Here is a 26,012-nt window from a genome sequence, read left to right as displayed (position 1 = left end):
AAAGACCGACAGAAGATAAATGAAAGCTTCAAAAAAACTCTCAGACCTCATGTCAACAAAACCCAGGTGTGTGCTCCAGCCTCTGTTAGCAACAGCAGTGGAGTGCAGTTGCTTTGAATTATTCAGCAGCGTTTTGAATGGTCCATCACAACATGGAAGAGCGCTACTACATTTAGATACCCGCGGATGCTTATGTACTGTATAGGCGAAGCAAATCGGAACTTTGTAAGTTCCTTAAAGTTGATTTTCTAACAGGCCAAGGGCAGCAGGTTTTTTATGACAGCTGCCAGTCCATAGAATGCTAGAAAATAGGCAGAAATGCAAATGTAGAATAGAGCAAATGAAAAAAAAAATACCTTTGGAGTGCCAAAGGTAAATAAAATGTCATTTTTCCATTCTAAGTAAGTAGCAAGTACCATATTTTCCACACTAAAAGGTGCACCGGATATTAAGGCGCACCCTCAATTATTGACATATTTTAAAACCTTTTCCATACATAAGGCTCACCGAATTATCAATCAATTAATAATCAAAGTAATAACAATCATAACTCAAATAATAACTCTAAACTCTCAATAGCATAATAACTCAATGTCAATATGACCAACCTTCTTCAACTGTAAACACACAAAAGAAGGTAAAGCTTACTTTATCAGTTCATTCCCCATCTACCAATCCCACTCTCAATATTGATCCATATATAAGGCGCACCTGATTATAAGGCGCACCATCAGCTTTATAAAAAAAGAAGGCTTTTAGGTGCACCTTATAGTGCAGAAAATACAGTAGTAGTAGTGAGTAGTCCTAACTATACTACTTAATTACTAATGTTTAATATGTATACAAAACTTTGATGTTTTTACCTAGGGTTTTGCATGCATTAGCTAATTAGCATAGGTTTCTATTGCCCGCCACGCGGCGATTTCGCCTTACGGTCATAACTCCTGAACTGATTGATTTCGTATGGTGGGGGTCCACTCAAATGAAGAATTTCTGACTGAAATCGTTCTTAAAAACATTAAGAAAAAAAGTATTAATTACGTTTTCTTGTCAAGAAAATAATTCTTACCCCATTGTCAGATTTTTATTTTTGCTTAAAACGAGACAATTTGCCCAATTTTTAAGAATCTTTTTCTTGTATTTGATCCGGCACTTTTTGCAGTGTAGGAACCCTGATAAAATGTCACATACCCCCTGAAGTGTCTTTTGGGAGCCGCTGTGTTAAACTATCTGCTTTATGGGCTTAGTGCTCAGCTTCGGATGCTTACCTTCACCAAGAAAAAGGACACTCCATAAGTCTGCAGTGATCTCGCCAGCTTCACATATTTCACTTTAGCTTCTATCTCTGTTATCTCGCCGCAGTTTTTATGATCCTGCACACAGAAAGTAATACAAAGACATTTTCCAGAATCTGGTTCAATATTACTATTTGCTGTTTGCGCTTTACACATTATGTAAAGCAAACCTCGCAGTGTACGTACTTGGAATATTTTCTTCTCTGACCCCCTTTGCTTGATGTATTCTTTTGGCAGGAATTCCTTCAGGCTAAGGAGAGAAACATCTTTGTTACATGCTTGCTGTTGTTGAGCTACAGGCATTTCCCTTTCTATGAACATAGCTCAACACATGAGGTCATTCTTGCCCTACTGCCTAGAGAGCAGAACGCAGTTGTAACAGCTGATATCACCGCAGATTTTTCCAGTAGGGGAAATTACATACGTCAGGGAAAACTTCATCTAACATGCACAGCTGGGAAGTGAATATTTAAATTGATTGTAATCACTGGAAGTTCATGCATCTGATTAGAAAATGCTTACTCCAGAAATCCAGGCTTGTGTTTGTGCTCTACGTGGGGTCCAAACTGGATCTGAGCCTGGATCCCGGCAAACTCACAGGCTTTATCGAAGGAGACGGGGTGGGATCCGTTCAATATGTCATCCCTGGCCTGGAGGGGGGGAGCAAGAAAAGAAGTAGTAAATGTAGCATACCGCCACAATGGCGCAGGAATTGATTGCCAAATGTGCATTTTATCAAACGGCGTGACTTGAATGTCCTTAAAAGTAAGATCATTTTGTAACCTAGCTTCTTCGTCTGTATTATCTTTCATCATCCTCCCTTCACCACATTGCGTAATGACCATTAATAAAACGGAATCCATTTTCTAACTGTGTTCTTTTCCATTAGGCGAAATGGTGCATTTCGCAATTCAGGTGCCTATTTAGCCAGGCTGTCGATATGAAAATAAAAAAAAAAAAGCGGCTAGAAAGGGTGAAGCTTTTGTTGACATCCTTGAAAGGCTTTTGTGCGAGTGTGTATGTTGTTCTCTCCAGAGGCTTTCTCGCTGGCTTTCTAGTTTAGCGCTGCAAAATTAATGCTTCAAAAGATGAGAGCTTTGCAGATAGTGAGAAAGGCCCCACCAGTGCTTTTAGCAAACCAACTGTATGTGCGCACAGCTCCTACTCTACTCATTCTTATATCTCATTACTTAAGTGAACAATTAGGCTTACGACTGTAATGAGGACAACAATCTCCTGCACTTGTGCTCAGGAGTTCTTTCCCCACAGTGGAGGACATAAGCGCTTGTACGCTAGGATGTTCGAAAATTAGCCCTCACGCATGACATCATTTGTGACACGCTCTCCAGCGCAATACTGTGCGTAAAGGAGATAACAGTTTGCATTGCATTGTTAGGCGGAAGAATTAATCGAATTCGAATCAAATTTACAATGTAGTAACATATGATTTTCAAGTGGCAAAGGCTGCAATTTGAAAATATACTGAATCTATTCTTCAACTCAGTCGGTCAGCTTTATTTACCTTTTTTTTTTACATGTATAATTGAATTGGTTTATTTAGTTTGTACCTATATATGTTCAGTGCTTAAAAAGCGTGGCCCACATGCTCATGTATATAATTGTCACAAACAAAAAGTTGATGAAGCCACATATTCTAATCAGATTTAATTTATAGGTGAGAAACTAGCTTAATGCTAATATGTTAGCACTAAACCAGGTGATGAATGGTCACATTCTGTAGTTATTTTAATTACCGGATTTTCCGCACTATAAGGTGCACCGGATTATTAGGCGCAACCTCAATTAATGACATATTTTAAAACTTTTTCAATCATAATATGCAGTAGTAATACTCAAAGTAACTCAAATAATAACTCTAAACTCTCAATAGCATAATAACTCAATGTCAATATGAGCAACCTTGTTCAACTGTAAACACACAAAAGAAACAGGTAAAGCTTACTTTATCAGTTCATTCTCCATCTACCAATCTCAATCTCAATATTGATCCATGTATAAGGCGCACCTCAGCTTTTTTTTTTTTTTTAAGGCTTTTAGGTGCGCCTTATAGTGCGGAAAATACGGTATGATTTTTTCACTAACTTAAACATGTTAGCACTATGCTAATCGACTAGTGGCACCATTCTGTGGTCACTCTAAAAAGACATGTAATCAGCTTTGTTTCACTATTTTTTCAAGAGTTGTTTGCGGCCTCAATGCTTGTTGTAAGGTGAGCAGGGTTGAGTTTACAGCCACCGCACAGCGTTCGCATCACAAATCAGTTAAATCCCAAGGCGCCACTGTATTTTAATGAGTGCCAGGGATAATAGTGGTAGACTCAATAATAGATTGGATTATGTGACTGATCAAAGTATCCCCAACCGGATCTGCATGTTCTCTTGGCAGATGTGGGAAATGATAGAGCACAGTGGTTGTATGGCTTATGACCTGAGCTTCACAAAAGGAAGCGAATGGAGCGCAAGACATCACAAACGATGACGCAAACAGCCTGAGGTCGCCCAGCACAGTGGTGTACAAATATAGAAATGCTGAAACAGGGATACCCGAAGCAACTGACAGTAGTTCTCACTAAGACTACTCGCTAACACACTAAATAAGTACATATAACATTAAATATTTGTCTTTTTTTCTTTTGTTTTGTTTTTCTAGCTTCGAGCATTAGGAATTGATTTGTGTACAGATTATGCTTGACCTAAAATTGCGCTGCCTATATGCCAGATTGATGAACATACAAAGGAGCATCAGTGCCACAAAGTTAAAGAGAACAAATTTAAACACAATATTGCAATTTTTTAAAATTAATTTTCAGACCTTAAAACGACTTGTTGTTATTGTATTCACAGATACAGTGATACAGAAAACAACAAAAGCAGTTTCTTTCACAGATCAGTGTAACATTGATAATATGGATATGGATAATTTTGTCATATTCTACTTGTTGTTTGTTGATTTTAAAATTGCATGTACTGTAGGATCTGGGGCGGAGCTACATGGTGGTCAGGGGTGGCCACAACCATCTCTTGTCACTTTCTGGCCACCCTTTTAGCCACACCACCAATGTTGCTATTTGAAATATGAAATAAGATAATATAGACATTAATATAATAATATTATATTAAATGTAATCGATATTATTATATAAAAATGCAAAACTAAATAAAAGAAGTGTTTGGCCACCCTGACCACTTGACAAAATTTCCAACTACGCCCCTGTGTGAGATGGTTGCAATTGTGTGTTTTGTATAAGCTCAGTGGCAATTTTTCACAAGCAACTATTATATATGTATAATTTATACAGGGTATTTTTTCATTCATTCCCACTTTGATTACTGTATTTTTAATGTCTTGAACATGTGTTTTTTCATTGCTTTATGGTTTGATGCCCAAACAACATAAATAAACACACAAACTGAAAAAATAAAAAATTTGGATGTTGACATGACTTAATTCTTAGACTTTTCAGACTCTTCTTTTCTCCAAACGGATCCCTGAAAGTCTTTTGGAACAATTAATGATGATCTGTGGAAAACAAACTTATTCTTAGTCGACAAATTCCAGCAGTATTTCCTCATCTGGCCCAGCTATTCTAATAAAAGATCTTGTCACTACCAGTTTGCAGTGGGAATTGGCTAAAATTAGGCAATAGAGTGGGAGCTGCAGAGTAGTATTCTTGGGTGAAGTCATTTCTATGGCGGCTTATCCTGTTCTTAATGCAAAAACACAGGAACAAGTGGGAGTGGTTGAGTAGTAGGATGGATGAGGCCTAGATTGGCCAATGCATGTTGACATTGGACAGAATGATTAAGAAACATCTCTTAGCTAATCATTGAGTCATCACAATGGAAATATGACAAAAAAAAAACATCTGCAAAAACAAGCGCTCTTGGAAATAACACAAATTAGGAATCTTGACGTCAAGGGGGAGAAATGAGAGGCAGTGATCACTTAAAATGATGGTGGTGGTGGGGAGGAAGGGTGGGGGGGTTGCAGTCAAGAAAAAAAAAATCAGTAATGGAGGCGCGGGGTTTGTTCCACTTGGATAATGATCTCTCTTCTGGGTCTTTCTGGCATTTTTAACACTATGTCAAATTACAGCCTCTCCTATGCGAAGAGCCGGCGCAATCTGGCGCTGCAACAATCAGTGTGCTGTAGACAATGAGGCAAAGATAAATGGAGAAGGGCAACAGTGAGAAAGGGGCAGGAGGCGGAGTTGTTGTTGTGAGAGGAAATATGACTCTGCGTTATGAGCGCCATCTCCACAGTGCAGTGGTGTGTGTGCTAGGGTGGGGATGTGTGTGATTATGTCAGAATGTGTGGGAGATAGAGAGGGAGTGGACACATGAACTGGAAGGGAAGGAAGCGGAGGGTAAGACAAATATTGAGGGAAAAACATGAGCGCAGCAGGCTAGCTGGCTGAACGAATATTGATAAAGTTATGACGTTGAAACGGAGCTTTAGCGTGTTTAAGCTGAGTCACAAAACAGATTTGGATGTGGTAAATTGCATCTGTCTTTGTCATGACAATTTATATGTTACATGAGCTTATAATAGGAGTGGCCCAGCCTGTGCATGTTTCATCTTGTGTTAGCGCTAGCATCAGCGCTCATGTTATTGTTCAATGTTGCGTGTGCTCCATTGAAGCTACAAGTCTAGACGTTGTTTATTTATTGTCAACGCATATGGTGAGACCTTATACTAGCAAAAGATTAGCATATTTTTCAGTCCATAAACCACGGATTGTTAAGCTGGTTCTGCGATTTATAATCAGGTGAAACTTGCATGTATTTAAATTTGAGCTCAGACTCGCACTCAAAGTCCCGATTTGTAGTGGATAACAGCAAATAAGTTCTGCTTGGATTCAAAATGTTTACTTTTAGCTCAAAGTAGCCTAGCTTAACTACAATTTCACGTTGTGGTAATGGGCCAAAAGTATTTGCCAAACCCCATAGGAAAGAAGAAGAAATGGAACAGAAGAATTCGGAAAAGATGAAGAAAATGAAGTAGTAGTCTTGTAAACTAATGCATTGCTCCCCAGTTAGCTTATTATTTTAGCATGTAGCATCCATCACAACAAGGATTTACGATTTACAGAAACAAAAAGAGTAATAGTAACCAAGATGAACCCTTTTGCCACAATGCAACACGATTAATTAGTTACAATCTGTCTGTCTGTCTGTCTGTGTCTGATTCACACCAGATTGTGTGAGCTAGCAGGTTTTGCCTTGGATTTTATGTCTTTGTATGTAAATTTTCATTTCCTGACATCCCGTTTATGACGTAAGATTACTATTAAGAAAATGGCAGAGAAAAAAAACAAAATGTTCCTTACAATTACTTTAAAAATGATTTTTTTTTTTAAAGCAGAAGCCTTATTCTATTTCTTGAAAGTTTTCAGTTGCAAGTTTTTCCATGCATGAGTGTCTGCTGCTCGGTGAGAGTCGGTAGGATACGGTTCTCCCTGGGGAGAGGAGGCTAATGGGAGTGTGGTGATGTGAGCACAGTGCAAACTCCGATGAGTAGCTAACACCCCTCGGGGAACCCTTCAGTGACTGCAGGGTGCCCGCCATTTATAAACATTGCTCGAGCCACACTTGCAGGAAAATAGAAAAACAAAAATGACTAGAGGAACTCCACTGGATGTTCTTACAAAGCTCAACTTCATCCTCCAAGATTAGTCATTAGGTTGTCTGCGCAGATGTCCGCAAATTACAGAACAGCTTCCCACAAGATATATTAAACAGTCCATCACACTGTCTGGCAACTTTATTTTCTCGTCTGCTCAATTTGGCACTTGTAATTGACCCTTTCTTCACCACTGTGTTAAAATACCCCATCTCACGGAATGTTGTTATCAAACCAAGTGGACCGTAAATGTTTCACTTTGCCTGGATATACCATTTTGGCCTTAATGCCCAGTTCGGTCCCAAGATTCACAGTCTGTAAACATTAACGGAGCTCGAACCATGTGTAAATATTTTAAAGGTTTACCTGGACATAAAGCAGGTTAAGCTGGACGGGGTCCCGTGAGTCCACATTCTGGTCCGAGTAGAAGAACTTGCGTCGAAGCAGCAGCGTCTCGCTTTCCTCCACTCCTTGCTCTCTGAAGGTCCTGCTGTGATCCAACCAGTTCACTGCCCAATCAATACACACTGTGTTGGCCCAAACTCAAATAAGCAGATGCCCACTTAACCAACATGTTATTAGAAGAGTATCCTCAGAGTGAAATTAACCAGGCGCGAACACACCATCTTAGATGGATAATCCTCTTAATTAATATGGAGAACGTCAAAATCTTTTTCACAGTGCAAATAGTTTTTTTTTGTTGATGTTCAGCAAAAATTAAAATGAACTCCTGGTGATTACATTGTGCGTTGCATATTTTGTAATTGGCATTCTCTCGGGAAAGCATAAACTGGTATTTCATTCAAACTTCAAGCAATTAATGTAAATTAAAAATCTTCAAGCAAGAATGAACAAATCATGACCTTCAGCAATTTTATGGATACAAACAAGAAAACAGATTAAATACATTAAAGTATTAGGAAACCTGACAATTACTCCAACATGAGATAAAACAGATCTGGATACAAATTTACAGGAATTGAATGAAGTTTAATGAAGTGTATACGATCCCAATAATTTTGAGAGTGTCGTGGTTGGTGTAGCACAGTAACTGTATGATGGCGAACTTACAATCATCATCTGTATGCAGCTTAGCTTTGAGCTTCTCCATTTTCCTCTCGTCTCGCAGTAACAGCGTTCTGTCTTTTTTCAGCGTTCCCATACCATCCTCCTTCTTGTCTTCTGACACCTCCTGAATGACCGAGTATTCCTCATAGTTGGTGATTCCTAAAAAGAGGAAGGAAGTCAAGAGGATTCTCAATTTTAGGAGATGTCTTTTCAAGAAAGTGATGATGATGAAAAAAAAAGCTTTTCTCATTTCTCTGTTTTCGCTTATGAAGTATAACAAGCACATGCAAAACTAATTTAGGCAGATAAAGGTATGAAGCAATTGCCACAAAATTGCAGAACAATGAACTAGACGTTCGGGAAACTCATGAATTTCTAGACATCCACAATGAACTGTTTGTGGTATTTGAACATTTTGAGTGGTGAAAGTGGAAAAAAAAAATCAAAATGTACAAAAATATACGCAAGTCAATTATAAAACAGAATCAAAAAAGCTATTAATTTTAAGGGAAATACCCGGCACAAACAAAAATGGGAATCACCTAAACACACACAGGGCAGCACTATATAACATGATGAAGATAATAAATAACATTAGCTAGCATGTTATCCACAGAGTTGTTGGATCGACAAACAAACTCATTTTGGACCTATTGTGGTCATACATCAACATTCTTACAAAGAAAGTGCAATTTACACACAGTCGTGGTCCAGATTTCACAGCGACAAAGCAACGTGTGCGTCACCAACTGACAGTTCCCAAAACCACACCATCCTTCTCACTATAAAATGTAATATCAACAGCGGCCAGAGGCGGCGCCAAAAAACAAATATCAAGCCAAACAAAGCACAAATGAATGATTTGCTAAATTAAATCAGTTCCAAAACATTATTTCAGGCGCAGCCCAAGCAACCCGGTACCAATCGATCCACGGACCGGTGGTGGTGGACTACTGCTGTAGATAATGCAAAGAGACTCCCAACAAACATTTGCGAAGACTGCTATTTGTCAGACGCGTGGCACTGTAAACTGGATAGGAACCCATTGTAATTAAAAGTGACAAGAGAAGGGAAAGTAAAGTTGTCGTTAGAGGAGTTTGAGCCATACGGAGAATACTTCATCTTCTCCATGTGATAAATGGTACCTATCTTCCAAACAAGAGGCGATAAGGACTTTTTCCAGTGTAACGACAACACTTTGACTGCTTAACAAAAGCTGCCTGCGGTCCAAGTATAGACTGAACAGTTCATGATAAAACGCTGCATGCGCTAACCGCTATGCATAGGACTAAAAATAAAATAGATCATGAATAATTCAAGTGTCGGACGATGGGCAAAAAAGATTGTTATTAGCCGCACTGGGAAGGACGATCACTCACCTATTCGACTGCATATGGTGACGAGCAGCTCCCCCACCGTTTTGGAGTCATCCACCAAGATTGTCTTCACCGTGCCATCCAGCATTTTGATCTTCTGCGGTCTTTGTTTCTTCTTATACTCCAAAACATCCTGCAAGGCAAAGGAGCAATTTGCTCTCAGCACTCAGCGGACAAAAAATGTGCAGGTTACACTAAAAAGATGAATCACATTTAACTGATATATGAACACTGACAGTTCTCCACCTTATACTGTACTACATAATCTTACCCCGTTTCGTAGCATGTAGTAATCCAGGGTTCTACCCGACTCCAGCCATATTCCTTTCCTGGGATCATCGTCAGACAGGAAAAGACCATAATCGGAAGCTGAAGCAAAGGATAAAGAGAAAGCGTGAATGTACATAGATAAAAATAAACATCCACTATTAAATTTGCATAAACTCAAACCTTGTCCGGATTGGGCTTCTGGGACACGTTCTCGTATAATCCTGCAGGCGTCGTATATGGGCGTAGATGGTTCAAATTGCATCGTCTTAACCACATTGCACTGGCGCACGCAGATCTTTAGTGACAAAGCCACCATTTTGGCGGGTAAAATGGCCTCACTGTCCTACACGCCTAAAGAACACAGAGGATAATAATGACTCAACATGTAAACCGCATGAACCACAGATAGTCACACCATTGTCACAGGGAATTTTATACATAAATTAATTTCGATACTACCAAGTCATTACTGTAATAGGGTTCTACTTGTTAAGCAATTTTACAGGGTAGCAAGAAGTGGCACCTGCCACCTTAAATGTCACCCCCCCTGGTAGCACCGGATCTATCGACAAAAAAAAGTTAATATAGGTATTCCTGATACTGTCTCCATAATTTGTATAACGCCTTGTTTAATTGTAACTTTAGTGGAGAATGAGTGGAGGGTGTGGATATTTTAGAACTCATTCAATGGCAGACCCTTGAATGTCTGGACTCTAGAAATACTTATAAGTACGTCTTTGGTATTGAATGAGTTAAGATTTTGCTTTGCTCAATCCCTAATGGTATGTGCTCATGTGAATTTATTCCACTGAGACCAAATACTTGTCTAAAGAACCAGTTTCTGGCAATGCCACCAGAATTTGGCACACTATGGCCGAATAGGGCAATCAAAAAAGCTTAATATTGGACTCTATAGCATGCTGGAAATTTTAATTGAGGAAATCAAAGGGGTATTTACGTCTATAGTTGTCAATGGTGTTGAATGGAGTCAAATAGTAACTAACTCTTTTAAAAATGGAGCACTCGGTCTTTCGATTCTATACAGGTGTGATTCCTGAATAAAAGAACCGAGGTACAACAATGCAAGCTAAAAACAGTGAAATAGCTTGCGCGAAAAACTTAATCAAATACAGAAAACATTTTGACCCACGGCATAACAGGAGTGTTAAATGTGCTTAGATTAATCGGTGGTTGAGCCCCTGCATGACATGGCACAAATATTTGAAAATGTGAAACAGAGAAAGAATACAATTCAACAGGACCAAAAAATAAATAGAAAATGCCCCTGCAGTCATTTCCACCTGGGAAATTGAATTTGTCGTGCACCTCCATGCACACCCTCCATGTGCATGTTGTTACAAATAATCAAGGTAAGTACATACAGATATAACCTCTCTAATATGTACAGGAATCACTGGAGCAAAAACAATGAAAATGACATTCCTCCACCACATCATTATTTGCTGCAGGCCTGCTCACTACCCCACAAGCAAGTCTTCACTGTGAGACAAATTAGTGGATGTTTTGTCACATTCTGCAACACAGGTCAAGCGGCTCAGGCCTTCAGGGACTTATATGGGCAAAAAAAAGGGGGAAAAAAAAAGACCTTTTCTGCTTGGCCATCTTTACCTTAAGCCTCTCTCATCTGCACCATAATACAAGTTATTATTCATATCCTTATCCAGATCCCAAGCACTTTACAGCAGTAAATTAAAAAAATAATAGAGCAACAAACATTTATAGTTAAGTTTGGTTATGAGTCATATGAGAAACTACAGGGAGGATTGTTTTTCTACTGAATTTTAATGAATCCCTTTGGAGGCAGTGGTACCAAAACTTGGTTGTTTTCATGTGTTCTGTTAATTCTGTATACTCTGAAAAGGTGGGTTGCAAATAATCCAAATATGGCTCTTAAAAGGACTAACCCAATATCTTGTTGAATTTGACCCAACTTTGAGTTTATTTTTTCTTTTTCTATAAAACAACCCCCCCTCTCCCCCAAAAATGGGTTGTGTTGTTTTGTATAAAACACTCCAGAAAGTTGGGTCTAACTTTCCCAAATATTGGGTCAGAAATATCCTGATCCCGATTTTTTGACCTGGCTGTTTTTAAAGTAGTGGGAAACTGGTCATTTGATTTCTGACTTCCTGTGTGGTGTTTGCATTTTCTCCCAGTGCCTGTATGTGTTTTTCTGGGAGTTCCTCTCATATTTCCAAACATATGCAAGTTAGGTATAGTGGACACTCTGGATGCCCATGTATGTGTTTGTGGTTGTGAGTGGTTATTTGTCACTGTGTGTCCTGCAAATGGCTAACGACCAGTTCGGGGTATTCCTTTTTCTATAAATTGTGTCATGCACAATTGAACAACCATAAAAAGAGGTTGTTTTGTTCAAGATTTTTTGTTCAAAATATCCCAGAAATTTGTGAAAGGACCGACCGATATTTGGGTCACTCCTTTTTCAAGATTCAAGAGTTTTATTATCATATGCATTGTAATACTACACAATGAAATTCTTATTCTGTTCACTTACAGTATATTATAGAGTAGATGGAGTGGAATAAACTGTAAAAATATGAGGAAGATACTACACAATATCATATGAAGTGCAAAATAGTATGTATTTAGCAGCTTTCCTGCACTGTGCAGGATTTGTAAAGTGCGTGTGTGCATGTGGTAAAGTGACTGGTGATGAGGCAGATTAGTGCACGAGTGTTTTAAAGAATGTATTTTAATGAGATGTCACCAGCATTTTCAATAACATTGAAATTGTGGTATTTTTAATGTTTGTATATTTTTCAGACTGTAGAGAAAAAATAGCTCATATCTCAGCCAGGCTTTTGTACATAGTGCGTCAAAAAAAACAAAAAACTGAATCATTGCACAAATTCTGGCAAGTCCATTTACCATAATGATGAAGTTGTGAATGAGGCTGCCTGTGCCACTGTCGTGGTTCTTCTCTAACAAACCCATTTCTTTTCTCAAGTTTTTCTTATTTCAAAGTCGAAATAGACAAGCAGAAAGAAAAGGGAGGTAATGGCACTGCGTGAGCTCGCCTTTTCATGGGATTGCTCAGAGGCCCCACAGAGCTTTTGTCGCATGCAGTGCTTCCACAGATACTCCACCAGAGAAGCAGCGTGTGTCTCAGAATGAAAACTCAACCTGGGCGTGCACCCAAGATTACACACAGTCTCAAACAAAAACATACATAATGTGTTTATTGCCAAAAATACAGTGTATAGACCAACCTTTCTGAGACCTGTCTCAAATGATAAGCAAGGTTACTTGTGATGGTATCCATTTAAGTTTAATGCACCGTGCGGCATTTGTAGATGATGTTGTCAGCCTCATCCGTCACTTCAGTACTCGCTGTACAGCAGCAATCACACGATAAAACCTTGGAGGATAATTAGAATCCCTAAGCATACAGATGTGGAGGAACATTTTTCACCATCATCCTGCTGTAAACACTGTTATACAGCAGAGTACCGTGTTCAAGCATGGCTAGCAATTTTCATCCATCATTTTTCTACTGTTTATTTTTTTCACGGTGTACTACACAGTGGCCCAGTGGACCTGGGTCAAGACGTGAGTGTCTGTTCAATGGCGGTGGCCAATTTCAATACAAAATTTACAAATAAACACAAAAACACTTCTTCGTAAATAAAAATTATATTCAATATTTTTTTTTTATCCACTTCAATGGAACTATCTCGACTGATCTTTCAACCTGCGCATATTTACTGCACATCAGCCCAGAAAATGGCAAATGTTGAATATTGAGTTAGGTTTTATGCAAAAAAAATATTTCTGAAAGGTTTAAATAATACAGTATAAAGACTAAAAACCTTGAAGCTCCATCAAACGTGTGTACAAAAATCAAAAGACATTCAAATCAGCTTTCAAAAAGGGCGTTGTGTTAACATCTCCAAAGATAGCAAAGATCACCTTGCTGAGGACCAGGAAACACAGAAGCCATCTGGAGAGAGAAAAAGCTCTAATGACTGTGGTATCAGCAGCAGCATGAAGCCTGATTACCCCACCGGTTAATCACCCAACAGCCAAGAAAACGACTCCACAGAACGTTTAAACCTCTTCTTAGTCTCGGCCTCGCTTGCTCTTTATCCAAAACTTGTTGGTTTGTTATGTCCTGAATCCAAGTGGGAAACAAACTTGAGCCAGAGCTGGGCAATTGGACGTAAAACTGTCCTTCAAGAACACAATGGATGTTGATACTGTATTACATCATACAGTACTATATAGAAAGGCTGTATAGTTCCCATATTGTATGAAAGAACCTTAGGAAGAATGGAAGGTAGCAGGTGGGTGTGTCCTTTGATCTTGCTTTTGTGAGCATTGAACATTATTGCTGTCATCAAGTAGTAGTGTGCTGGACTGCAGAATTGCACATGGAAGATTATCCCCAATTTCAATCCATTTGAGGGTATTAGCAAACTTAATTATAGTCATCACGAAGTTATGCATAATAGTATTAGATTATTACTGGTTATTTTTGTTGGGTTATTGCAACAAATTAAACATAATACAGTATATCACTGCTGTGATATAACAGCATATTTTGCCATCAAATTATACATCATGAAATGAGATAGTGTTAGAAAGATAATGGGAGGTTTTGATTGACACAGAGGTGTTAAACGTGTGAATGCTTGAGACTCAAATGAACATCAAATATTAATGCCAGAATTGTTTGCTTGAACGCCAGTCAAGTGATAAGGATTAACACAATTCCACCTGCGGCCCTGTCAAGAGATTAAGAAATTTGATTAATTAATCAAGATCGGTAATTGATCTTTTAATCGCACCCAAAAGGTCTGAGGAAAACCTTCAAGCAGAGGTTTTTTTCCTGAAACGTGTTACAGATTGAGGAATGGGACTGGTTTCTTTTAGATATTAAGATGTCCATTGCAGATTTACTTGAATGCTGGGTGTTCTCATGTTTAGTTTGGCAAAGAGTGTTGCTATGTTTCACTACATTTGCATCTTTGTTGCTATTGTTCGTTGTGGCTGCCGTCACAGCTGGGTGCTTTGCGTTTATGAGGTAAGCTAAAGTTGAGCAGCTCCTTTGACAAAGAATTATCAGTCACTGTCAGGGTATTTGTTTTTCAAATTAAATTTACTGTGAATTAGACCTACAACTCTTAGATTCTCTTCCATTCTCACATATCTTCCTTTTGCTCCTGGAATTGCCCTAACACCCACAACAGAAGTCTATCATATTATGCCTAACACAATGAGAGCCAATCAATATCCACTTCAAGGTGTGATTGATCGTTGTTGTCCAACCCCCAGCAAATCAGGCACAAGAAGGCTGATACATACAAAACGGATCCAACGTGTATATATATGCATGGCTTTGGCCTTTTTACGTGGAGTTTGCAAGTTCTCCCCGTGCCTGTGTGGGGTTTCTCAACCAATTCATGGTGTAACCTACTGTCTGAAGACAGCTGGGTTGGGCAGCAGCGTGCCCGCGGCACTAGTGAAGATAAGCAGCTAAGAAAATGGATGGATAATTGGATGTTGTTGAAAATCCATTTCAAGCTATGAGTGTATTTCTTCTGTACTGTTATATTTTCTGCTCCACCCCCACACTGTTACATGATTTTCAAGGTCACTCAGGGATCACAGTATTGATTGAAGAGTAAACACACATCTTTGTGCTCGGGATGGATGCATGAATGAATAAAATGCTTTCCTTATACACTCCAAGCAGTGATTACAGAGTATAAAAGCAGCCCCGGTGGGATCTCTTACAAGCATGACTGACATTGATTAAAGCGCAATTTTTACAAGCGTTGTAGAACAAGTGGAAAGTTTAATTCTGAAACAACTTTCCACACTTTAAAGCAATACAGACGATCTCGATTTATGATGTTTTGAGGTTATGCAGGTGCGCAGTAAAGAATCGGCCATCATCATGGAAGTGAAATTAGATATTATTACACATCTAAATACAGTGAAATGCAAACGAACAAGTTGTCGCGCGCAAGAGAGAGCTACGTTTGAGTTACTTTAATTACCGTAATTTCTGCACTATAAGGCGCACCGGATTATAAGGTGCACCCTCAATTAATGACACATTTTAAAACTTTTTCCATATACTGTATAAGGCGCACCAGATTATAAGGCGCACCCTCAATTAATGACATATTTTAAAACTTTTTCAATCACAATACAGTAATACTCAAAGTAATAACAATCATAATTTAAATAAATAATAACTCTTAATTCTCAATAGCATAATAACTCAATGTCAATATGACCAACCTCGTTCAACTGTAAACACACAAAAGAAACAGGTAAAGCTTACTTTATCAGTTCATTCCCCAGCTAACGAATACCAATCTAAATATTGATCCATATATAAGGCACACCTGATTATAAGACCATCAGCTTTTTTTAAAAAAAATAAGGCTTTTAGGTGTGCCTTATAGTGCGGAAAATACAGTCATCTATTTACTTTATTTATAATTTATATATTTATCATTTTTTAGTTATTATTCGTATGGTGTTCCGAATTACACTGAAATTCAGGTTGCACCGCGTTTTAAGAACGGATTCAAGTCGAGGGCCCCCTGTATCTGATTTTTTTTTTCCTATTTTATGTCAATGCTGTCAAATGACTGAATTTAATCACAAACTCAACAATTTTCGAGAATGTTAGCACAGCTGGATTAAATCTAAAGAATAAGCATGTTAATATGTTAAACTGCTCCTGGCCTTGTTCTTCTCTTCTACCATGAATGACACATAGTAAAACAACGGCCTTTTATCGCTGTCCGATTGAGGGCAAGGTCAGCTTCCTGCACGCCTACTGTGCCTCCCCTGAGGCCGAGACGTCTTTACAGGAAAAGACACTCAGGTGGTTAGTCACATGGCTGCTGAAACAGTTTGCTGCCTGTGTATACTTCTTGTTTTGGTTGTTGTCGAGAATTTGCACTAGCAAGTCATGTCAAGGTCAGGTGTGTTATTTGGAGCCTTGCTTCGTGTAAGTTTAATGACCTACTTAACAAGCTATCTTTTTTTTTTTTTAGCACTTAGATGGGGTCACATAATTGTATGCAACACTTTGTCGTTTAATCAGCCACCATAAATACATCTTAATTATGAGCATGAGGCAAGCTTGATTTACGGCAAATAAATCTCAAATCATTATGCATGTATCTAACAGCTCCAACCTTAATCTATGTAAGTAGCACAAGAGTCCGCAGAGACATTATTCTGTCAACTATTCTTTAGCGCATTAATAACGTCAGGAGGAGTTTATTGTGGCACACTGATGAAAAATTGAGACATTTGCATGCGGAAGTGTACACAATTAATACAGTGGATTATTATCACTGGTCGTTTTTGCCGGGATCAATGCAGTGCAGCAAATGCTTGTAAATCTATCTTTGTGAAAATTGTGTTGGTGTTCCTCCCCTTAAAATCGTAATAAATCTGGAGTGTTTAGTTGCTATGGGAAACAGATCTGGCCAGAAGGTTAGGTCACTAGAAAAAAAGTGGTGCTTTTAAAAGGAATCGTATTGATTATACGAGCAAACAATCAGCTCCAAAAATGTAATCAGTCAAAGGCTCTTGCTTACATCTTTCATCATACATCATGTCAATTAAGGAGCTCTCAGTAAGCAACATATATCACTATCCAGCGATATGAAGTAGAATTATATTCGTATAAGCCTTTAATTTCATTCTACACAATACATTTGAATAAAAAAGAACACAGTTTGTGTCAAACATACCACAAATAGGTTTAAAAAGGGACTGATCCAATACTTGAGTAAATTTGATGCAAATTTCTGAGGTTCATCACCATTAAAACTGCTGTAAAAAAAAAAAAAAGAACCAACAATTATTGATCAAAATTGTATTGACCTTCTTGCTTTGGTTTGAACCAGTTTTGGATTGGATACACTCCTGTATTTTTTCGTTATTTTGTACAAAACAAACCAAAACGTTGAGTCAAATTCACCAAGCAATTTGTTCCAGTTTTGACCAAAATTTGGTAATTTTTGACCCAGTAGTTTTGGTAGTAGTAGGTGGTAGGTGGTAGTAGTTGTTATTCAAACAATAAAAGGTGTCCAATGAATAACCTACAAAACAACCCAAAATTTGAGGGTTATTTATTTGACCCACTTTTTGGGGTATTTTTTTTCGCCTAAAAAGATGGGTCCCTTGAATAAATTAGAAACAAACCCAAGCCCTCAAAATGTTTTTTTGTACAACAAAAGACAACATATTTGGGTTAGTATGGTACAAAACAAATCTACTGTTTGTGGATTATTCATTTGACCCAATTTTGGGTATTTATTCGACTAAAAGAGCGTATTTTTCTTTTTTTTGACCCTGTTTGGGTTATTTTTTACCTTTCTGATTTTAGAGTGTAGAACCTCAAAAATACCGATCAATCGATCCTGTGCATTACTTAAAAGTCCTATGCATTACTTAAACGTAGGTTGGGAGTTGGCAGTCAGAGATGTTAAAATGTTCTTAAAATATTTCCTTCAAAAGTTGAGAATTCAACAATATGATCCTGCAATGGATCACTTCCTAAAAGAAAAATTCATGCTTGAAAAATTTGAACAACCTGTGGCCCAGAACGAAATATTTAATCTTCCACCGGAATAAATTCTGCATTAAAATGACATCTTTTTACAACAACATTTACAAATTGTTCCTGGTGCTATGACTGCACCACCGCTTTGCTCCTGGGCTCCACACTCCACTGTAATTCAATTTAAAGGGTGAAGATACGGTCAGAAATTATGAATGTTGCCCTTGTCATTGGGAAGGAGAGTGCGGCTCGTCTCACACTAAAAATATCCAGTAAAGTGGAGCATCCCCAAAGCAGCAGCCTTTCAAAAGGATTCACAACACAGTCAGCACAATGAATGGGACTGTTTCTCTCTTACGGCGTTGACTAATACGGAACTGCAGATAAAATCATTAGTATTGATTGTAGTCCTAACTTCTTAGAGAAAGATAGATATCAAATAAGATAATAAACGGCACACACAACAAAGAGACTGCTATTATTGAAGTCGTCCAGCTGTCTTATAAGACAGGCAGTGGTCCACTATATACCAGCACTAATTCGGGGCTTTTGACAAATTTGCTTCCAAATTGCTGGAGACAGAGACGGCTCCTTGAGGATGAATGCTCCGCCCAGCTGAAATGAGCCTGTTAATTCACATGATGTTATATGTTATTAATTCGACTATCAATAACGATAATGGCGGTTAATTTGAATAGGATTAAAGTAAAGAATATTCCTGCTCACCATTGTCAATTCTCAAGCAATTACGATGAAGCATTGTGTGAAGTAAATGAGGCTATGACATTGAGTCCCTTACCCAACAGAAAGGTATCGTTAGTATTAGACCTAGGAAAAAAGTCGACCAAGTTGGGTTTGTTGATTTATTTAGGTCAACTAAAAAGCACCATCTCATAGCTGAGACAGAACTGTGTATGTACCAGAATTTTCCACACAGGAGGACTTTATTGCGGCATCAAAAAAAAAGAAAAAATGCATGTCACAGAATTACCTCCCGGGGGGGGGGGGGGGGGGGGGGAATGCATATGCAGCCGAAGTAGTAGTAGTAGTTAGCAAGCTTTCATTAAAGATAATATTAGCACATGAAGCGTCCCAAAATAAAGGAAGGATCTTTCCAAAAAGTACTAGGGCTGTATTACCTGAAAAAACAAATGCCGTTACATACAATCTATAGTGTCTTGGTTTTCACTGTTCTAATTTTACCCAGCATTTGGAAGATAAGCACGAATCGTGCCCAGTCTGCCCAGTACCTAACAAGCAACGACATTGTCTAGTTTCTTCATGGTATTGTCAAAGAATTAGCAGTAAATGAGTTTAGACCAGGGGTGCCCAATACGTCGATCGCGATCTACCGGTCGATCGCGAAGGTACTGTGGGTCGATCGCATGGCATTAAAACGTAGACGTCAGCCTATGATCCGTCTTCACTCTGAAATTTGTTACTTTATTGGCATATGGGGGGAGGTCGGTCTGACCAATCTGACCTTTTCTGACAGAGGGGTCACTGCACATGCGCACATAACGGCGCGTTCTCGCAAGCTAGTGAGTTAGCCTCTAATTTATTTATTCTAAACGTAAGGATATAAAAATGAGTGAGGGAGCTGGACCAAGTAAAAAGCCAAAAACGTACCATTTCCATACGGAATGGGAGGTGGACTTTTTCTTCACTATGTCATTTTCAAAGTGCGTTTGCCTCATCTGCCAGTCTGTCATCGCTATACCGAAAAAGGGAAATGTGGAGCGGCATTTTCGGACTGTTCATAAAAACTACGATACTGACTTCCCTCCGAAAAGCGAGCTGAGAAGGAGAAAGGTGAAAGAACTAAAATCCCAGTTGTCTGGACAGCAGTCATTTTTCTCACAGCTAACTTCAAAAGCAAAGGCAGCCACCGAAGCTTCGTTTCGGGTGAGTCACTTAATCGTTAAGAACAAGAAATCCTTCCAAGACGGAGAAATGGTAAAAGAGGCATTTGTTGAAGCAGCTGACTCGCTGTTCAAAGACTTTAAAAACAGAGTTGTATTGAGCAATATGGATTCATGTAGTTATGCAAGGTACACCAACATATATGGTTCATATAAAGAATTCTCAATATTTTTATAAATAAATATATGTTTTGCAAATTTATAGTAGGTAGATCATTTTGACTTGGTCATTTTATAAGTAGCTCGCATGCTGGAAAAGTGTGTGCACCCCTGGTTTAGACACTACTATATGAGTAATGTACATTAACATGTTTTATGTGAACAAAATGGTAGTTATGATTCCTTGACCTTAAATGTAAATGCTAGTCACGATTGCTAGCTGGTTAGCAAAGGCAGTTTGTGTTGGTGTCTAAAAATAAATATGGATAGAAGATAACCATAAGTACAGTAGTTATATGTTATTAATATAGTTATATCCACAATCAATACAAATCTGTGATTATTCAAAAGATTATCCAATAGAATTATTAATTTTAAAAAGATAGTTAGCATCTCCCACAAATACAAACGTCTGACAACTTGATCTAAAAAAATGGTCAGATTTTCATTTGCAAAATAACCGTAAGCAAGCTGTTTTATGACATGATAGCGATAGAAAAAAAATGCAGCCCTGTTGCAAATATCGCACATATCGGAAATCCCCCGCTGGCTCTGGTCACGCTGTCGCTCACTTTGTGCCATACTGATGAGGCTTTGCTGCTCAGTGGGGGTTTGTAAATGTTTCCACACCAATATTAGTATGATTATGAATGCAGATCAGCTTGCAGCACCACACAATGCAATCATGATTATCGCACCCATCATCCTGAATTAGGTTTTAAACTTTAGGTCGCGTAGCAGTCTCTATACTTCACGGTATACAGTCATTATCTGTGAAAACTGTGCATGCATCACAATTGCGAAAATAAATACCAGATACACTTTCAAGCACAACAATATAGCACTTGCCAACGCAAGAACATACTGAGGTAATTTACATAAACCAGACACTTCTCTGCAAAATCTAATTAAAAAAAAAAAACACTTCACTGCCATGTTACTCAAGCTGGATGTGAGACAAGCAATTTCCGGGTGATGCACAACTATGCCAGCAATACATACTGTATATGCAATAATTAAAATGCAACAGACAGAGCACAGAAAGATTAAGGGCTTTCAAGAGAGGATTGTTAATACTTGATGGTAATGAATTCAAGAATATGTAAGTAAAAGGCAGACCCAGTCACTCTTGCTCACTAGTCATTTTCTGTTAGCACCAGAACAATATTTTATAAACTAAATCCTGCTGCTGTTTTTACTGTACCAGTGAAAAGTTTGAAAACACCCTCTAATCCTGTTTTTCTTTCTTAAATACATTACTATTATTATTATTATTATTAAAAGATTAGTAGATTAATACCCGGTAATTAAGTCATTATAAATAAATACTGATGGATTTATGAAACAAAAATTTGAATCAAAACACAATTATATGTTATTCATGTATAATATTTCAGATCTATGATTCATCAGAGAAGAGACCTTTTACCCGGATAACACCCTTGTACATTTGAACATTTTTTAGTTATGGGAAAATAAAGCATCATTGATATATTTTTTTTTTCACATCTTGAATCTAAAGCCTAGATTGCAGTATTGGTTTAAAAATGCTGTAGATTTTTTGTACATTTAAATTGCAATAGCCTTTTTTGTTTAAACCACAATCTCACCACATGATAATTTACGAAATAGATGATGCTTTCTGACCTTGAATGGCTTCCACTTTGGTGTTTCCAAACTTTTGACTGGTACTGAGTATCTTTGTTATTCTTGCTTAAAACACATCACCCATAAAGTTGAACTGTGTGGAATATTATTAGCCTCACCTCATTCAATTCTAAAAGGCCAACAAAATGTGCACCTCAATAAGAGAACCGATCAAAACCACCCATGCATAAACAATACACATAGATAGTTATCGTGGTGCAGGAATATAGATACAGAAGCAATCCATTGAGTCCTGAAAAGAGCCCATCGGTATTAGACGAATGAGCTCTGGTGGGCTACAAACTGAACATTCTGCCTGAGGAGTCACGACCTGTAAATCAGGTGACTCCAATCTCCCGTTTGCCACCCAGGCAATGAGCCCCGCCCCCACCCCTTTCTTTTACCCCTCACTACGCTTTAAGTGACTGAACTACAACCGCTTGCACACTGACTTTACTATTATGAGCAATGAAACGCGACAAAGCCTGGAGGAGTTGGCTCCATCAGTAATTTATATCCACCAATATGCTGAAATGAAACAGATTTTTCAATGCATTTTTTTCTTTTGCTGTCACCCAACATTTTTTTAACTAATTAATCACATTTTTTTTCCATGAGAGATGCTACACCAAGGATGTAAACCATTTGTATCAGGGAGAGAGTGACTCGCTTCAAGGAAGATACCTTTTGAGCGAACGTGAGCAAACGGGTTACTTTCTGAAGTGAGTCATTCTTTTCTCGGTTATAACCAATCAGCAGCCAGCGTCGGGCAGTGGAGAGACTCTAGTGAATGAACTCACATGTTGGTGGTGTTAAAGAATGAGTCAGTTCGTGACCGTATGTCATTTCCAGAAGAGGTGTACGTTTTACATTTTTTTTTGCTGGTCTGTCAAGTCATCGGAGTTCCACCCACCCTTCTATCATTGTACATCCTCCATTTTTTTTCAAGCCAAAAATTGTAATTGTTGGTCTGTCGCTCTGCAAGCCAATCGTCGGTCCGTCTCTCACTCCTGTCATCTTTGCCCCTCCCCCCTAAAAAAATCCCGCTGAGTCATTCTACTAAAAATAAAAAAATAAAACATCAGAAAAAAACAGTGTTAAACAAAAAGCAAAAGTTAAACTTGACAGTCTTCAATCAAATTAAGTAGAGCGCTGATGACAAAGTGAACTAATCACACAGTATAATGCCTAGCATGTGTTGCCTAGGCAGCAGACTGCAAGAAACAATCATATCCACTGGGGAGCATACACATCAAACAACATGTATGTTCAATGTATTTTGTCCAGACTAAACTGCAATTAGCAATCACATCCACTAGGGAGCATACACACATCTCTCTGGAGTCATTATTTAAAATGATACATAAACTAAAATTCACATTACATATCTCATCCGTCACATAAAGTACAAGTAAAAAACAAGGTTTTGCGGATCTTAATTTACTCGCTAATGCTTTTTTTTTCTTTAATTGGGTCTAACTTTGATTTCCTGGCCAAAAGCCTATCAAAGTGAGATTACCTTGCAGAATGACGCCACCTCACAGGCATTCCAGAATGCTAAGTAATACTTGGTAATGAATGTCTGTAATATTACAAAAATGTCGCCTTAAAAATATGTCTTTTGAATGAGTTAAAAGAACTGTTATGCCCATCACTAATTTGGATTCTGAACTGACCTTTGAAAGTTGACGTTTTTTTTTTTCATTTTCCCACTGAGCCCTAGAACATTTTTTTAAAGCAATATTTCATAAATGCCCAACTTTGTCTGTTCTTGGGCCGGCGACTCTCCTCTAAGTTTGGTTACATAGTTAGCTGAGTTACCACAGGAAGTAAAGAGGAATTAGTTCACTTTTTAAAATGTTTTATAGAATTTTAAAACGTTAACGCTTGAACTGACTGCCCATTTTATACAGCAATACATCATACATTGTAGCGTACTTACATTTTCACTAAAATGCACGGAGCATAACGCAAACGTAATCAAATATGCTGTCAATGTTGAGTAAAACCACTTAGCTGTACGTGAGGAGGTTCAATGAGAGGCCATGTTTTCGGCCCATTGTTTCCAGATCAGCGGCTCTGCCCTCGGTTGCTATGGCTGCCGCTGTGCCCACCTGTTCCTGAACATATAAGGCAGGACAGCGGCACCGAACGCTTCGCAAACCACGTGGATGTGGAGCACACTCTCGCACGCCACTTGTTCACGTATTTCAGCGAGTGCCAGCTTTTAAAAGTCAGTCAAGAGACCTTGACAGTGTTCTACTTCTCTTTCTCTGTGCAATGCGCAATGCTGAACTCAACCAGAGAGCTTCTCGCCCATCCTGTCAAAAGAACATAGATACGTTGAGAAGAAAAAGCATTTGAGGAGGCTGATTTTGATTCACTTTGATAGGGCATGTCGGAAAAATGAAAACAGCTTTCAGTGAAGGTGTCACTTCGGTTTGACTGCTTTGTTGAAGTTTCTGCCGAGAAATTCAATTAGCATTTTCCCATTTTATACACACAGACGGATATAGTCTCGAACATAAGCAGCAAGACCTTCATTGGCTTTAAGCAAAACCGTTTTCTCCTCATAATGATGAATGATTACCACCGAATGATCAATGAAGCTGACAAACAAAAATCCCATCACTCAGCTTGAGGCCGCATTACAAACAGTGCCTCATGTGCGTCTCTTTGGAGCTGTGCACATGTCTCCCCGTGACAACTAAAGGCACTAAAGGATGAGATGTTAACATTGGCTAAAGAAAGCACTCACAGAAAAAAACTGAATTGAAATGTCCCTGAAGTCACATTTCACAATGCAGCAATTTGTCACGCAAAACAGCACAGTCTGGATGCGCTGTTTTGAAGAAAGCCCCTGCGATTCGAAAACGTGTCAAGCATGTACCAATAATGGTATGCAGACTTTCTACTGCGAAGAATCAACGAAATTTTGTTGGTTACGAGGTTCAGTCACTCTTAATTTTTAAGTACATTTGCATAGGCACAATTTTTATCTAACTTTTATGCGAGACATACTGTAATGGAATTGTGTACCTCAGGGCTCGATTTTAGGCCCACTGTTCAATTAATTTTATTCTTTATTAGGATAATAGAGATGTAATTTTCTTTTTTTGGGGGGGGGGGGGGGGGGGGGGGGGCATTGGCTGACAGCTCCACAGAATCCTTATAAGGAGAAATTGTCGACAACTCAATGACCAGTGATGCATATACACCAAAATATATTCAGTTAATATCTCCTCTTTCAGGGTGAGCTCACCAAACAATGTTTTACTGATATTACAGTTCAGTAAGCACAGTTTAGTAAACACCATGAATGAAACTACACATCTGGGCTGTGTCACTCGCAAGTTCAAATCCGCCCAACTGCAGTGAGAGATAGAGCTTAAACTTGCTCCGCTTTACTTAGGCTTTCAGCAGCCAACACTTCTCCTTTCAGGCAGATACAAGAAAATGGACCCAGGCAGGATAGACACATTTATCGGACAGTAACTATGAGATGAAATCTTTTTTTTTTTGTCTTCGCAGCTTAGTTTCAGCAGAAGTAGACACATTTATCGGACAGTAACTATGAGATGAAATCTTTTTTTTTTTTTGTCTTCGCAACTTAGTTTCAGCAGAAGTTAAATAATACTTGTGGAGAATCTGACATCATGCTAATGTCATTTTTATCAATAGACCAAACGTTTTGAGGAAGTCAGAAAATGCTTGAAAATCAAGTAATTTATGAAATGAACAGCCTTGGTTGCTTTTATTTTGAAATTCCTCCCAGAAGCAAAGCATTCCTCCCAGAAGCAAAGCTGTGACAACGATCTGCTATTGATCATCTTTACCTCTGTATTTGATGTAGACAACGCTAAGTTCTTGTTTTTTTCTCGATTGACGTTCTTTTTTTTTTTCATTTAATGCGATGTCTTGCCAAACGACGAACAATAGCTAGGCCGGCCCCCGGTCGACTGCAATCCACGACTATAAGCGGCTGTAGAAACTGTATGGATGGATGGATGGAATCATTCCTCAAGTACAAGATTTACACTCTTATGTCAGTTGAAAA

At 38.5% G+C, this 26,012-nt stretch overlaps 1 protein-coding gene across 1 annotated transcript in view; it reads right to left on the bottom strand.

Annotated features, from left to right (window-relative positions):
* Window positions 1-26,012, bottom strand: part of tln2b (talin 2b) — a 116,777-nt gene that overhangs the window by 65,222 nt on the left and 25,543 nt on the right. The window contains exons 2-9 of the mRNA XM_088416478.1: window positions 9,833-10,003; window positions 9,654-9,751; window positions 9,386-9,515; window positions 8,010-8,165; window positions 7,305-7,447; window positions 1,818-1,945; window positions 1,482-1,545; window positions 1,269-1,373 (exon numbers count right to left, since the gene is read on the bottom strand). Coding sequence (XP_088272604.1) covers window positions 1,269-1,373; window positions 1,482-1,545; window positions 1,818-1,945; window positions 7,305-7,447; window positions 8,010-8,165; window positions 9,386-9,515; window positions 9,654-9,751; window positions 9,833-9,968 — 960 coding nt within the window. The 5' untranslated portion in view covers window positions 9,969-10,003. The remainder of the gene's footprint in view (window positions 1-1,268; window positions 1,374-1,481; window positions 1,546-1,817; window positions 1,946-7,304; window positions 7,448-8,009; window positions 8,166-9,385; window positions 9,516-9,653; window positions 9,752-9,832; window positions 10,004-26,012) is intronic.

Source organism: Hippichthys cyanospilos, chromosome 6 (assembly GCF_059441005.1).
Source record: "Hippichthys cyanospilos isolate Australia breed blue-spotted pipefish chromosome 6, RoL_Hcya_1.0, whole genome shotgun sequence".
Lineage (NCBI taxonomy): Eukaryota > Metazoa > Chordata > Actinopteri > Syngnathiformes > Syngnathidae > Hippichthys > Hippichthys cyanospilos.
The sequence above is the reverse complement of the archived record's forward strand: the minus strand, read 5'-3'. Positions and strand labels throughout refer to the sequence as shown.